The sequence below is a fragment of the Heliangelus exortis genome, chromosome 2, assembly GCF_036169615.1.
Source record: "Heliangelus exortis chromosome 2, bHelExo1.hap1, whole genome shotgun sequence".
In the NCBI taxonomy this organism is placed as follows: domain Eukaryota; kingdom Metazoa; phylum Chordata; class Aves; order Apodiformes; family Trochilidae; genus Heliangelus; species Heliangelus exortis.
Genome location: NC_092423.1, coordinates 29,994,517 through 30,010,038, shown reverse-complemented (window position 1 = coordinate 30,010,038; position 15,522 = coordinate 29,994,517). Strand labels below are relative to the sequence as shown.

The following is a 15,522-nucleotide window of genomic DNA, read 5'->3' as shown; positions in this document are numbered from 1 at the left end:
AGAGGTTATCTCCCAGCTGGAATGACCCCACAGCCCGACTCATGGATGCAGCCATGCCCAGGGCTTGCGCAGGTATCTGTGTGGGTGCCAGTCACCTCCACCTCAGCAAAGCAGATGCAAGGGGCTGACCAGCAAACCAGAACAGCAAGACCTTGCCTCCAGCTTGCTCTACTGCAAAAGATGTCTTGTGTTACAATACAACCCCAAAAGATCTACTGGTCCAAGCCACAACCACGGGACTGGACGCTACAAAGGGAAATGTTCTCCTGAAGCAAGTCTTTGATTAAGTTTATGGCATCTGTTTTAGCTGGAGAGGAAAGAAAAATTTAGGGACTTAAAGCAGGGATGGAAACCACTGGTCTTAACACTTTATTTAAGTAAGCAAAAAGCCTATTGCTGCTGTACAGTGTTATACAATGAACTGCCACGGTTCTCACGTCACTAGTCCATAGAAATGTGCTGCAACTATCATGTTTATGCCTGCATGCTGAAAGAATGTACAAAGTTGCATTAAGCTCTGTTTCTCTGTTTCTCTTTCACTTTTTTCTTTCTTTTTTTTTTTTTTTTTTTTTTTTTACAACTTTTACACTGCTGCAGTCGCTTCTGTGCATACTCAGGTACCACACACCATCCCAGTAAGGGAAGGTCTTTGCCCCAGATTGGAGAAAATCAAGTGCTATGATCTCTCAAGCCATCATCAGAAATGTAAACCACAAAAAAACCCCCAAAACTTACTCTGTTAAGTAACCTCAAAAAAAAAAAATCTTTAAAAAAATCTATTGAAAAGGAGACATCTCTAACAACAGGGTTTTCAAAATGGCGCGAGCTGTTTCTGAGAGTTGTCTGAGCATTTGCTCTTTGCTTACTTGTTGCTTTTGGAAAGCTAATTCTATATAAAAGGGCTCTCAAAGCATGTGACCTTTATTTCACAATTTTTTAAAAATTGGAAAAAAGGAGTAAATTTAGAAATATTTTGCTTGATTGTGGAAAACAACTGCATTACAACAGAATCCCCCTCGTTTCTCATATTTTCAGTACAAAAGGCGAGTGAATAAAGAGAGCCTGCATCTTCAGTCTGGCACTCGTCTGAGTCACTTAAATCTATGCAAAATAGGTATAAAATACAAGGGATCTTCTCCTTTATACCAAAAACTCACCAAATCCTTCTGAGGAGCAAGTCCCCAGCTAAGTAAAACCTCACCAGTTTTTGTAACAGCCAAAGTAGTTGTATTTTAGGTCCCCTCTGACAAGGTGTAATGGCTGGACTAGCTCAAAGGCTAGGGAGAGGCACAGGTCCAGCATAATTTTAAAAGCCAGGTGCTGGTTTATACCCTTATGGCTTCAAAGTTAAGTTGCACTTTAATTCCTGATGCCACAAGCTTTGAGTAATTTAGCAGTGTATAAAAACAGCAAAGCTTAAAGTTGTTTGTCATGCAGAAGTGGGATACACAATAGCTATTTTTTAACTGATTTGTATGAATTGATTTGTATGAAAGCAGCATTTGGCTTTGGGTCAAATGGTGTTGGGGGTACAAGCATAACAATGTGTATTGCTGATGCTAATTACTGACAGTTATTATTCCATCACATGTAAACTCAGGTGTCAGTAAAACACTAATACTTCTGACACCGATTTTCCATTAGATTCCCGCTTTCCATTATTTTTTTTAGGCTTTCATGTGCACTTCTGCAGTACCAACCACTATTAAACTTGTGTTTTTCAGGAGAAATCTCTCCAAGTTTGGTACTTTGTCAGAACCACAGCTGTTGAACTAAAATCATTTATTTGAACTAAAAAGAAAAGCACAGGTTGTGTTTGCTCTCTGCGCTGGTTTCCTTGGAAAGGTCACTGGTGAGGACTCAGGCCTCTCACCACTCACTTCCTACATTCTCAGTACTCTACATTCATGTCAGCAAATGCTACTCTCAAACACAAATTGAAGGAACAAGTCAGCAACAAAACTACTTCTAGACTGGTAAGGGCAGAATGCTACCAAGACAACTCCATAGAAAACCCACTGAAGCAGGAGCAAAATTCAGGTCGCTTCTTAGGAAAGCTCATCACAGATAGTTATTAATTTATTGTTTGTTTGTTTTAAACCGTTTTGTAAAACCTTCATCTGGATATCCCCTTGTGATGTGCTATTTCAAACAGGCTAACGTGGGACCACCTGACCCCAAGTGATACCAAAGGCTTCTGAATTTTTTTAGCTTCTTAGAAAATCACTGCTGACTGACACCCATCTGTTGGTGATCGGCTTCTGGTTCCTCTTCTTCTACGTCTGCGTTATATTCTTCAAATGCATCATCATCAACATCTGGAAGTCCAAGTAACTACAAAAAAGAGAAGACACTATGTTACCCACTCTTGCAGCTTTGCTGCAAATCTTTACGCAATATCTAGGTGACACTTCTTGAAAACCTCGAACCCTGGAATAATATTGTTGCATAAGGATCTCAACTCTCTCTCCCCTCCGCCTGTGATACAGAAAGTCGTCACACCAGATTAAGTCTCAGAGACTGGAAAGCAAATAAAACCAAGTTAAGGCACTTGCAAAAATCTCCATGTTCTTCCCTGAGGTCGTACCATGAACTGTTTATACTCGGCAGTGATTTAACTTCAGCAAGAACCATGATAATACTGTAACGGTAGTTAACTCTATTTAAGATTATGTTTGGCAATCCTGAAAAAGCCAAAGAAGAAAGCATCCTCATGCAGAACTGATTAATATGAAGCAGTCAAGGAGTCCCTAAAAACCTAAAGATCCCACCATGTTAAGTGTTTCTCTTGAACCCTTCACTGCACCACACCAGACGAAGCCTTGCATGCTGGGTGAAGCCCTTGCAGTGAGAAACACTGCGTATTCAACACAGAATCATCCTTGTCCCTTTAAATTTCTGCAAATTTAAATTTCGGCGTGTGAAGAGCTGCCAGCCTGTCTTCCTTGGACAATGTTTGGATGCCTCCACCTGATGGCTCCAATTACTGCAACAGCACTTGTTTGCTACAAGAAAAGGAGCAAACAGTGATGTTTGAACTTTTCCCCTCCCTTCTGAAAGGTTGCCAAGCCAACAGGAGTCAGGAAGACAGATAAACCAAATAATAGTCAAAATAACGCATCTGTTGCAAGAATCTCATATTAGAATCCTACACTAGCAGCTATTTATAGCCACAAAGCAGAATCATACGCCAGGCATTATTGGGAAGAGCATGTATTTAGCTTGCCAGGACTGGAAAAGCAGCACAGATGCATGCAACACCCTGTTCAGAGTGTGACGCAGCTGTTAGTGCTCAGAAGAGGCAAAGCCCAGAAAAATCGGGAGGAGGGTGACACTCATCAGGTGGTAGCATGAAAATGACAAGGCTGTGACAAGGTAGATTTTTAGGACCTAAACTAATTTAGTTTGTGATCAACAGTCAAAATTCTTCATTGGACACAAAGGCAATGCACAGAATTAGCCTCAGGGTCCAGTGAAGCTTGTATTCCTCACTGTCACTGGGAGAAAACCAGGTTTTAGTTGCTGAGTTTCTTTGGCAGGGAAATGGAAGAAGAAATTGCTGACTAAATCCCCTCCTTCACATTTTAGATACACTGACAGAGAGACCCCAAGCTGAAAATGTTCTTGTTTCCTAAACAGAACAAAGAGTAGATATTTCTAGCCATATGCATTTTTCAAATTAAACGTTTAACTGAACATGAAACTACTCAGTTCATGTTCAGAATGCGGGGGTTTTGTTTCATGTTGAAGCTAAAATTAAAATACCCAGTTTTCAAAATGCAAAAGCTAGGCCTCTAGACTTTCTTATCCACCAGTATTATTCCTGCTAAAGTGATGTGGTGTATTCAAATTAAATATGAGTGCTGAATAGCTCTGTTTATATCACCTGGCAGAGCTTTGATCACATTCTTTTTGCCCAGCTATGATTATAATTCCTTGGTTTGCAGGGAAAAGAACCACAGGAGTCTTCATTCTATGGGATACTGTAAGCCTTTCCCATGCAAAACTAACATGGAAAATACAACATTCAGCAGGAGAACTGCAAAGACACACACAGTCCTAAAGGATGATGAGTATGTCCTGCTTTTCACACACCCCCTTTCTCTTTGCCTTCAGGAAACCCAGCTCTCCTTTCTCTGCCACAGCATAAATCAGAGTGATGCTGCAGACATTAGCTATTTTATGAAGCACGGGAAGGATGGGGATGGGATGGGATGGGATGGGATGGGATGGGATGGGATGGGATGGGATGGGATGGGATGGGATGGGATGGGATGGGATGGGATGGGATGGGACGGGATGGGATGGGATGGGATGGGACGGGATGGGACGGGATGGGACGGGATGCTCCTCCAAGAAGGATATACTTTTGGATCTTCCAAGGTACCAAGGGAGTTGGCCATGCAGGTCCTTCTTTTTAGGGGTCACATTTCACCACTTCCCACAGGATTATGGTCTCTCAGTGCTATCAGCCCCTTACAGCCCTCAAAACAAATCAGTGAATACCTTGACCCCAAGAGGGAGGATTGGGGTGCAAAGTGCAGAGAGCTTTACAACTAATGGGCCAAAGCAAAAGCAAGGACAAAGTAAGAAGATGAAGGTGACCTGGGTTGACCCTAGACTGTCTCTCACTTTGTCATCCGTCAAACACACTGGTTTCTGCTTCTCGTCCAAGTCTATGTCCTATAAAAAAGGGGAACAAAGCTGCCAGGTTTGGACACATGGGGCAAAGGAGGAGACAAAGGTGATGAGGAGGGAGGGAGGACAACAACCAGCAGTAGCACCTCCTGAACTACACCTGGTTATTCTTTCTGGCCAAACTACCTATCTAGAGGCAAAGAAGAGGTCACTGGGCCATGTATGAATTAAATGATTATGTGATAAATGGCTTCTACACTGCAACCTCCCCAGCTGGTATGTAGGCTTCTTAGACTGAAGGTAAGCTCAATGCAGGAGCCCTGGAATTTGCTGCTGAATTGTACAGCCATATTTTGGTTCTCTGCAAGCTCTGCCAGTTGGTAAAAGGTCGCTCAGGCATTTTTTATTTGTCTTTCTTTTCTCAACTCTTTCAAAATGCCCTGATATTTCACAAGTAACCCAGCAGTTTGTAAGCTTCAAACTCACAAAAGCAGAATGACATTGCCTCCTACCAAAAGCTGAAGTACAAACATGCTGAAAAATAAACCAAGTGCAAGACAGAGCTTTAGCTGTTGACATTATGTTATGCTAGGGATAACATGGTTCTGTCAAATCCTGGTGTGAAGGGCTTAGTCTCCAGGCAGATGTGTTTACAAGCACCAGCACAGACACCTCAGATTCCAGAATGACACAGACATTGGAGTAGCTGGGATGCTGTGAGGCAAATGCTGGCATTTGAGCCCTGTGCTATTGGTATCATTCCATGTACCTGTGTGGTACTTTTGGGTGGTCCCTGAATAAGTGGATAATAAGGCAAGTCACAGAGTTTTGTGGAAATCAACCTGAGAAGGCAGAGACAACAATGCTCCCCACCACCTTCAGCAAAGAAACAGCATGATCTTGTATAGAGCAGGATTTAGAGATGTGTTTCAGTTGTCAAGAGCTAATCAGCATTTTTTAAACACCCCGTAAAGATGCTGCCCTGGCACTGTGTTTATGCCTATAACACATAGGGAAGATACGCCTGAGAGCAGTGAGGGCTGGTATACAGCCCCCAGACCACCTTCACTACCTTCTGTGCCCAGGAAAAAGTGGCAAGGAGGGGGAAATCTGTCTCTCACTGAGAGAGATGTCAATCTCTGAGCATTCCCACTCTCACTGTCTCTGAAACACGGTACCCAGTAGCGTGAGCAGCCAATCCCACCCTGCGCCACAGCCCCAGAGAAAGTCTGCAGGGGATATGGCTGGGCTGTTATCATCAATGTGCAGAGCAGGGCTGAGCTGAGTTACTGGGCTAAAATCCATCTGGGAGCCCTCAGTTAAGGGAAGGTAGGTGATTGTGCAATGCACAAAGGCAGGGAGAGCTGCACTGCCAGTGCCTCCTCCTAAACATTTTCCTTCAAAGAACTCCAACAGACTTTGAAACTATCTAATAATCTTGGCTGTCTAGCTGGAATTACCAAATGGAAAAGAGTTTCAGAAGGTGTTTAAGGTGCTTACCAAGCATGTGCTAAAAACCTAGCCCCTCCTTAGTGTCTCAGACTGAGTAGCCAGAACAATCAGACACTTCAGAAGAGCCTGGTCTGACCTGCAGCAGCAGTTCTTCCTAAACTGCCATTTTTCAAACTGAAACTTGCCAGACTGTTCTCTGACAGCAGACTTGGTTAGGATAGTGGAGAAGAAATGCCCTGTAAATGTACTGTTACCTCCAAGCTGACAGCAAGGTGGTTTCATTAGCAAAACAGGTCCAGCAGAGAAAGAATGGAGGACAGCATGAAGTAATGCCAAGGAAATAATTTCCCAATACTGAGGAAAAGTAGTTCTGTTCTGGCAAAGGCTTGAGGGTGCAAAATAACTGTTTCCATACATCTACTGTAACACCCTTCACTTTTAAAAACCCATTTTACCATGCATATGTTATTTTTAATAATTACAAGGGAAAAAATGTCAACACATTCCTTATTAGATCTGCCTATACATAACCATAGCTCAAATGATAAAACTGGTTTTGCTGTACTGATACAAATCTTTCAACACTAGGTCAAGAGAGAATGTGAGAAACTTAATCTTTTTGGTACATCCAAGAGAAATTGAAGAGGTACTTAACTACAGTCTGCAAGAGTTCTCTCACAATTCAGGATGCTGGTTTTGAGCAGACAAAAGCATAAGTTCAACAGCTGGAAAGCAAAACCAGAAAAACACAGATTGCAAATAAAAGAGTTCTTCACAGGAGCATAACTAATGATAAGAAGAAAAAGTGCCCAGTAGTGCTGTATCTTTTAAGTCACCTCAAGAATTTACATCCAGACTTTGGAAAAGATACACTCCAACACAATTTATAAACACAATTTATGTGGTTGGCTGTGAGAACCATGGGGTAAAATGTGATGTATTAATGGGGGGTCAAGACTAAATGAGCATAATGGTTTGCCTTACTTTGAAACTTTTTATTCTGAAGAGCATTTTAGCTTAGTTTGAATGAAGCCAATCCTTTAGTAACTTCAGTTATGCTGAAATAAGTGTGGTTTAAATGAAATAAGTGATCTTAGCAATTTAATTAAGTCTTTTTGAAGTCCTATTTAGTTAAACCAGTGGAAGTTTCTCCTCAAAGACACAGCTTTTCTGAGCAGGAGAAAACAGCTATGAAGATCCAAGAGCCGAATATCGTTCTGGGAAACATATTTATATTTTTGTATGTTTTCACAATTACAACCAGCTGTACTGACAGATCAGATTTCCAGTCCTTTCTAAGAAAAGTGTGCATCTGTTCTATTTATTTCCAGTCCCTCAAAGGATTCTTTAGAATGATGCTCTTTTATGTCGACCAGCTGTGGCGGTCTGTGGCAAGGCAATGCAAGGGTGTAACACAGGGAGGGACAGAGTTTTCAGATCAGCGCTTTAAGCCCTCCCTTTGGCTCTAAATACTTGGGATACGTTTTCAGTCTTCTCGATTAGGCAGCCAAAAAAAGAGAGGAGAGAAAAAGGTCTAAATTTTCAGCTGAGTATAAAAAAAATCCCTGGGTCAGCTTTCCCAGGGACACTACAGGACCATGGGTCTGGCAACAAACCTCCACTCTGCTTTGCACCAGCCCCTTACCCCACCCCAGGCACTCAAAAGGAGAGGCTGTGCAAAGGGAGGATTTGGCAAAAATGAAGGACAACAGCCAGTTTAAGTCACCTCACTCTGACAAAAAACAGGCTTTGACCCAAATCCTAGTGTTAAACAAGGACAGAGAAAGCCGAGTAGCGGCAAAACAGAAAAAATACATGCTCCTTCCCAACAAAACCCAGCTTCTGCTCCAACTTCTCAAGCAGTAACCAACCTGGCATCTGCAAATACCAAATGGCAATCATGCTGACAACAAAACCAGGACCACTTGGGGGAAAAAAGCAGTCAACCCTAAAATAAAGCAAACCACTGACGAAAGACTACAATTTCACCTTCCTGGAGGTTTATTCTTGCTACTCAGATCCTTACAGAACTTCCCAAGTCCAGTGCCAGGAAACAACTCTGACACAAAGTCCCATGGTGATGACTTGCACCCTATTCCTCAAAGTCAGGGATGCACCAGTGGGACCAAAGCTGCTGCCACCGGCTGCTTCAACACTTGGCCTCCCACCCCACACTGGAATCTCATTCTCTCAAACGCAGAGATGGAAATAAAAAAGGCAGCTGGCTTCCAAGGAAAAATTCCCACTTGTTTAATGGAACAAGATCATAGAATAAGAACCTGATCATAACTTATGGGCTAATACCCCTCTGCCCAGGCAGCTGACTGGAGATGTAAGTCCTTGCAGAAGAAAACCCACCGTGCTTCATCCGGTGCTATCCTATTAAAAGTCACAGGTAACTGTCAATATTTAGAAGAAAAAAAGAGGCACTTACAGGCCTGAAGGATTTGAAGACTTTTTCCAATATCTCATGGAGTGTCTTTTTCCCACAGGAGGAGATGTAATCCTGTGCGAGCTGCAGAAAAGGTAAGCAGTCCTCACTTTCGCTCCACACGTGCTGAAAACCAACAGCAACACAAGAAAGAAAAGGCATTAACAGGAATTCACACTGACCTTTCCACATGACTTTATAAGGTGACATGTTGTAAACATCTGCCAAAGTACACTGGGCCTGGGCCTCCTGCAGTTCAGACCCACACTGGGGACGGACACTGCAGGCTGCTCCAGATGTCACACTTTTGAGGAGGAACCTTGGTTTAATTAACATGATGCATCAGAAAGCAAGGAAATCAATCCAGAAGAGAAAATACTTTATGACTGCACCAGCAATGATGGGTATGCATGCCTTGCACGTGCACATTTTATGAGTAAAGGTGTTTTTGTTTGACATCAGCCCTGCTCAGCCCTGGAAGTCATGTTGGGTTTTCTCTTTTTCTGCATCATTCACTGCAGTGAAGCCCTCAGGAAGAGCTACAGCACTGCTTTGTCTTCCTGGTGTTAGTGGAAATGTGATGAGACCCTGAAGGTGGAACTTGATGTGTAACTCTCTTGACGATGCAGAAGACATAAATACACCCGTGGGTTAGACACAGAGCCAAGGAGAGACATTTGGGCACTCACAACATCCTGACACTTCATACCTCCCTCCCTGTTTTGAGGTTTCATCTTCCTAGACCTGAATCTTCTCTTTGTTGGCAGACACATTTAAACCCATTTGGGACATTCCTCTCACCTTGCTCTTGCTTTGGAGATGCTGGTTCCCTGGCCTGGCTCCGTGAAGCCTCTCCCAAAACTGAATGCTTATTCTGCTGCTATGAGGTTGCTTGAAACTGAGCTAGTGAGCAATGGTGGAAGCACTCAGGCAGTGAAACTTCTTGCATACAAGGTCAGCACCCAGCACAAGCTAATGCATACTTTTAAAGACCTTCTTTTTGAAGACTTTATACCTGGGACTGTCTTAGGCAGTCTGTTACAGAGAGAAGTGAAACATTGCAAAATTGGGTTGAGACTCTTACAGCTCTGTTTTTGCACAGCAGCTCTTTTGCCCAAAGTGCCATGCAGCTTTGTACTGTTCTATAAACAGCAGTTTATGCTTAAACAAGGAAAGAATGAGGAAGGTCTCTCTGAAGCTTAACTTTCAGGGAAAGAGAACAACAGATGTTTCAATCCCTAACATAAGGCTTGCATGTCGCCTTCCTATCCAGTGGCAAATACCTGCCAGGGATGCAGTTTTACACTCATCAAAATAATACACTACTTAACATCACTTAAGCTGCATCTTTCAGATGAAAACGTCAACTGCCTCACAATGAACCTCACTTGACCTACATTTTCTTTGCTGCTTGTTGCATTTTACAAGTGTAAACATTGTGAAATGTTTTGTCATGAGAACAGCCCTGCTTTACTGAGTAGGTTCTGCTCTTTCCATATAACCAGAGTCATCTCTTAACCAGGCTGGCAATAAAAGTAAGTTCATTACAGTTTTGCCAACTCTCAAAGGCACATATCACAAGTCTCATGACAGTCCATGCCATCTTACAGTCACGGGCCTTATAGTCCTATAAATACCCAACCAAATCTCAGCTTCTGTTTGCAACAACAAAAATCTGCACTTTTTGATTTCTACAGGCTAAAAAAGGCAGAGTTACATGAAGTGAGCTCAAATGAAGCCTCTTTAAAATAACAAATGAACACTTTCAAATCACAACTTTTTAATAAAAGCCTCAAGATTTTGGAAGTTTGGCCCATGACTTCGTAATACTTGGGTTAGCAATAGTTGTTTGGTTACTTCTAATCTTTGTGTCAAACATAAAAGCTGGATGTCGCAGCTCGGAAATCCGTGGCTCATGCTAAATCTGTTGTAATTGTTTACATGTATAAAACGATTATGACTGCTAATATCCTCATTCTTGCTTAAATTGCAGCTTCTTTTGACTATCTGTGCTATACAGAGGAGCCTCCACATAAAGTAAAATCAGGCCCTGCCCTTCTATAAGTAATAGCTAGCTTATTCCCCATGGAGTTAACCCCATGTTTTCTTATCCTGTTTTTACAGCCTCTTTTCAAGCTGCACACCATTTTAGACTCCAGCATGAATTTGTCAGCAGTAGCACAGAATAAGATGACCTAGCACGAGGGGAAAACCTAAGCAAGTAACTTGATCACTGAGTCTTTGAAGAGACTTTTTTGCATAGCATCCTAAGGCAATAAGAAGTAAGGTTCCAACAGTTTCCATGTCTGCAGAAGACTGAAAACTTTGGCTGTAGCAACAAACACACCAGGAAAGGTTTCACATGTCATTAGGGCATGCATCTCATTCAGAAATTATTTGATTTCATCTTCCCTCCCACAAGAAAAATCCTTAACCATAGTACAACAGTTCTACAGTTCTCTGTGGACGTTCAGCTCTGCACTGAGGCAGTGCAGGAACTTGAGTCTCACCACTGACTCATGCATGTCCAGAGGAACCTGAAAAAGGATTTTTGTCCCTTTTTAAAATATAAACACACATAATTTGAAGATTCAGCTCCTCCTAAGAAAGTTAGAGCAGCCAGTAAGGCTGCACACACTTTTCCTGGAAAAACTCTGATGCCTGAGAACCTCTTTGCAGTGGGAGAAGTGAGCTGCTGGCAAACCGGTGGACCACACAGCCATGGCTGCGTAATTAAAAAAATATTAACCTCATCATCTGAGTATGTTTTCCAAGCTTGCCCAGTTTTGCTCACAGTTGCTTTGTGTCACTATAAAAGCACACAGCCGCTAATTTCCACCTCAGCTGACGTAGGATCATGGTTGAATTATCTAGCTCAGTATCTACACACAGGATGCAGCTGAGGCAGTTCATGGTGTTGCATCTGGAGGGGTTTGCTTTACCTCTCACACCTTTAGGTGACTCAGTATTGCTGGATGACAGAGTCACTTGCCAGACCATCTTTTTGCTCACCTGTTGAGCATGGCAGCAAGGCTTTTTCTTTGGGGGCTAATTCGACTTGCAGAAAATATTCAGACTCACTGACTGTGTTCTAAGATATTTTACAGGAAATCTTGCATCAAGGTGGCACCATATTTTTATTTGCTTTTATCAGTTACTTTGAATACCAGCAATAAGACAGTGACAAAACAAATGACAGACTACAGGAAATAGCAGCTCAATACTACAAGGAATAGCAGCTCAATCCTCACCCTGAATGGTTATGGTTATACAAGTCCAATTAGTTTTTTGAGAACACCACAAGCCTCAGGAGCTAAATAGCACATAGCTCAGCTTTCTAAAATGCTGATTCAGAGAGTTTTAGTGTCCAGGTGGTACTGAATATGCCAATAGGAATCTAGATGGTTCTTCTGCATCCCTAGAATGTTAAAAACACAGCCCACAGATACCTTTACAAGAAAACAAAACTACATGATTGTTGTGATCTGGAATCTCTGATTTTATACAGAATTCAGAGTTATTCTCCCCCAGATAGCATCTTGGCAACCTTTCTAAGTTTTTCTCCTCCTCCCATTTAAGTTCATCATTTCTTCCTTACAAGGGGGTTATGATGGACTTCTCTGGAACCTGCTAAATAGCTTTTTAAGTCACATCATTATTACGAAATGAAGATGTAAAGAAAGAGAACAAGCATTCCAGGCAACAAATGCTTGTTAAATGTGAAGTTCCTTTATAAGAGTCACAGGGTGCAAAAAAGCTGTAAAGTGTGAAACTGTAAAATTTGTTTATATTTACTCAATTTCACACTTCCTCATGTTATTGAAGCCACACAATAAGGCTGAAGTGCAAATGAGAATCACTTCCCTGGCTTGTATTAAGTCTTAAAATAAACTTTAGCCTGTAAAAGCACATAGAAAGGAAACTTATCTTCTAGAAATAAAAAAGAAAATTACTCCAAAAAACAAGATCGCCAAGCTCAGAGCAGAAATTAAGCTCCACAGTGCACAAGGGGTAGGATGATGCTGGTAAATCACCTTTTTAGTAGTTCTTAATTGCATTAAAGAGACACCATCAACAGGAAAAGAGATGAGAATGACACCTATCTGTCCATCTTATAAGTATTATTACTAAAAAAGTGCCTCAAGTAATTATAACAACAAGAAGAAGAAGAAAAAAAAAGACAGAAGAAATCATTGCCTCTAGTTTTCCACTGTTTACATTCTGGATTCACAGCAGTTGGCCCTTTGGCTCAGCTTTACTACTGATGGCTTTGGGTGGGGAGTCCTTCCCGCAGCAATCATGGAATGAAAATATTTGCCAAAAAAAGGGGAAAATGTGGTTGCAAACCCACAAAAATTGGCTAGTGTTGGAAGCATGGGAATAGGTTCTGAAACTGCTTAAGATTTTTTTTTTACAGCTGACCAGATTTTGTTTTGAAAGAGTTCGCTCAGTCATCGAGCAGCATAAAATAAAAAACAGTAAGCATCTAAGAAAAATAAAGAGCTTTCTTCAAGATTTTTGATATCATTAGCATTCAGTAACAGCTTTAGTCCTGCATTTGACTCATACATATATCCCTGTTTAAGACTCCTGCAGGCGTGGCCCTTTCCAGACACCAGCACCTCTAGAAGGGAATGAGCACTGAGTTTTGACAAGCTCATAGGAGCTGGGAAGATGAGTGTGCAGGGCTAATCCCATCATGGACCAGGATAATCCACACCCAGAGATGCTCCACTGCCATGGCTGGCTCCACTGCAGCTGAATGTCTCATGTATCCCTGGGCAGATGTATAACTAAACTCCAGACAACTTCTTTCATAATTCAGTGTGACCATCTGCCTGACACAATAAAGAAATGTCCTGCTCGCTGGGATTTGTGGTCCTAGAGGAGTCACCTCACTGCTCTTTGTTTCCATGAACCCATCTGTCAAATGGGTTCATACCGCACTTACCTGTTGGAAAGGGAATTAATTAACATTTGTCAAGCAGGTCGAGGGATGAAAGTTGCTCCGGGAAGGGAAAGACCTGTAACATTCCTACAAGAATGGTCTGTACCAGATTCTTTAAAAATAAAATAAAATCCGCTTATTGCCCTTCACTGGAGCTTGGCAGGTTACAAACCCCGTGGCGAGGTGCCGCCTTTCGGTAACTCTTCTTGCACTTCTGCTCACCACCGAGAGGGCTGAGGGGGGAGGAGAAGGACCCACTCCCCCATCCCAAAGCCACGGGCTGTTTTGCCGGTTCCTTTTCTGCACAGACTTGCCGCTGAACTCCGTGAGGGGCGGGGAGGGGACGCGAAGGGGTAGGGCTGGCAGCTCTCCGGGTCCCCCAGACCCTGCGGGCCCGGCGGGGCGAGAGGGTAGTGGGAGGGGGGGGGATGGCGCGGCCCTCCTGTCATCCTGACTCCATTTTATTCCTGCCCATTCTCCATTTGCAGTGACAGCCCTGCCAGCCCGCCCGTCCCTGCGCCGTACCCCGGCACCCCGGGAGGATGAAGGGGGCTGCGGGGGCAGCATTAGACCCCGCGGGGTGCAGGAGGAGCGGGGAGAGGCTCGCACTCCTACTCCCCCCCAGAGCCCGCAGACTACCCAGGCTGCTGGGGTGATGTAGGAGGCGGGGGAGAAGAGGAAGGGAAGGAGGGGGCGGGTGGGGGGGTCGCTGCCCGCAGCCCTGCCCGCGGGGCCGCCCTGCACCGGCAGCGGACTCCATTTTGCAGATTGTGGTGCGCGTTGGGGAGGATCCCCCCAGCCCCTCGCCTTGTCCCCGCCACACCCCCGGCCCACACTCCGGGCGCTCCCGCAAACCCCAGCACCTCCTCCCCGCATCCCTCCAACCCTCCAGGGCACGGCCTCTTTCTCCGACCCCCGACCGCCCCTCTTTCCCCTCCCCTCCCCCCCCCCCCCGGCACTCCCACTTCGGGTTCTCCCCCAAGGACCGGGGAACAGCAGGGACGGAAGACGGGGGTGTCCCAAAGCGGTGCAGGGACACGCACGAATACCCACGCACGCCCGTCACCGCTCCCCCCCCACACGCACTCCTCCTCCCGGTCCCCTCCCCGGGGCACTCACGAAATTGTCGCCGCAGGCGGCCTCCGGGCAGAGCACGTAGAAGGAGACGCCGGGCTCGGCGTAGAAGTCCATGCGCCGCTCCGTCTCCTCGGCAGCGATGAGCTGGAAGGGCGTGCGGGCGCACCACCGCTCCGCCGCCTCCGCCAGCGCCTCGAAAGCCATCGCCGACACCGCCGCGACCCGCGACACCCGCCACCCGCCCGCGCGCTCCGCCCCGCGCCCCGCCCCCCACACCCTCCACGCCCCCCACCCCCCCCCGCCGCGCTTCGCACCGCCCCCCCCCCCAACCCTCCCTCTTCGTGCGGGAGGAGGAGGAAAAGGGGGAGCTGGGGGCTGGGGAAGACCCCGCCCCCCTTCTTCCTTCCCCGTGGGAGGGAGGACGTCCCATGGCGGTGTCCGTTGACCCGGTGTGCAAGGGTCCGTTCGGAACCCGGAGTACGGGTGTGTCTTCATTCCAGTTCGGCAGCTCCGGGAAGCGTAGCCAGTGGGTCGAGGGAGATGGGTGTCCCCCTCTACTCCCCTCTCTTGAGACTCTCCCACTTAGAGTCCCGTGCCCCCCCCCCCAATACAAGAAGGACACGGAGCGAGTCCAGAGGAGAGCCGTGAAGATGATGAGAGGGCTGGAACACATCCCCTGTGAACACAGGCTTGAGAGAGCTGGGATTGCTCAGCATCAAGAAGACTCCAGGAAGACCTCACAGGGGGCTTCTCGTGCCTGAAAGGGCTACAGAAAAGCTGGGGAGGGACTTTTTACAAGGGCATGCAGAAGTGAGATGAGGGGTAGTGGTTTTAAGATGAAAGAGGGTAGATTTACATTAGCTATTAGGAAGAATTATTTCCTGCAAGAGTGGTGAGACACTGGAAAAGGTTTCCCAGGGAAGTTGTGGATGCCCCTTCCCAGGTTGGATGGGGCTTTGAGCAACCTGATCTGGTG

The 15,522-nt window shown here is 45.0% G+C and overlaps 1 protein-coding gene across 1 annotated transcript; it reads right to left on the bottom strand.

Annotated features, from left to right (window-relative positions):
* Nucleotides 1-346: 346 nt before the first annotated feature.
* MTURN (maturin, neural progenitor differentiation regulator homolog) lies at nt 347-14,837 on the bottom strand. The gene is made up of 3 exons (XM_071735388.1): nt 14,589-14,837; nt 8,525-8,647; nt 347-2,334 (listed from the first exon to the last, which is right to left on the bottom strand). Exons 1-3 carry the CDS (start codon nt 14,748-14,750, stop codon nt 2,224-2,226), a joined length of 396 nt encoding a protein of 131 aa, XP_071591489.1. The 5' UTR covers nt 14,751-14,837; the 3' UTR covers nt 347-2,223.
* Between the last annotated feature and the right edge of the window lie 685 nt (nt 14,838-15,522).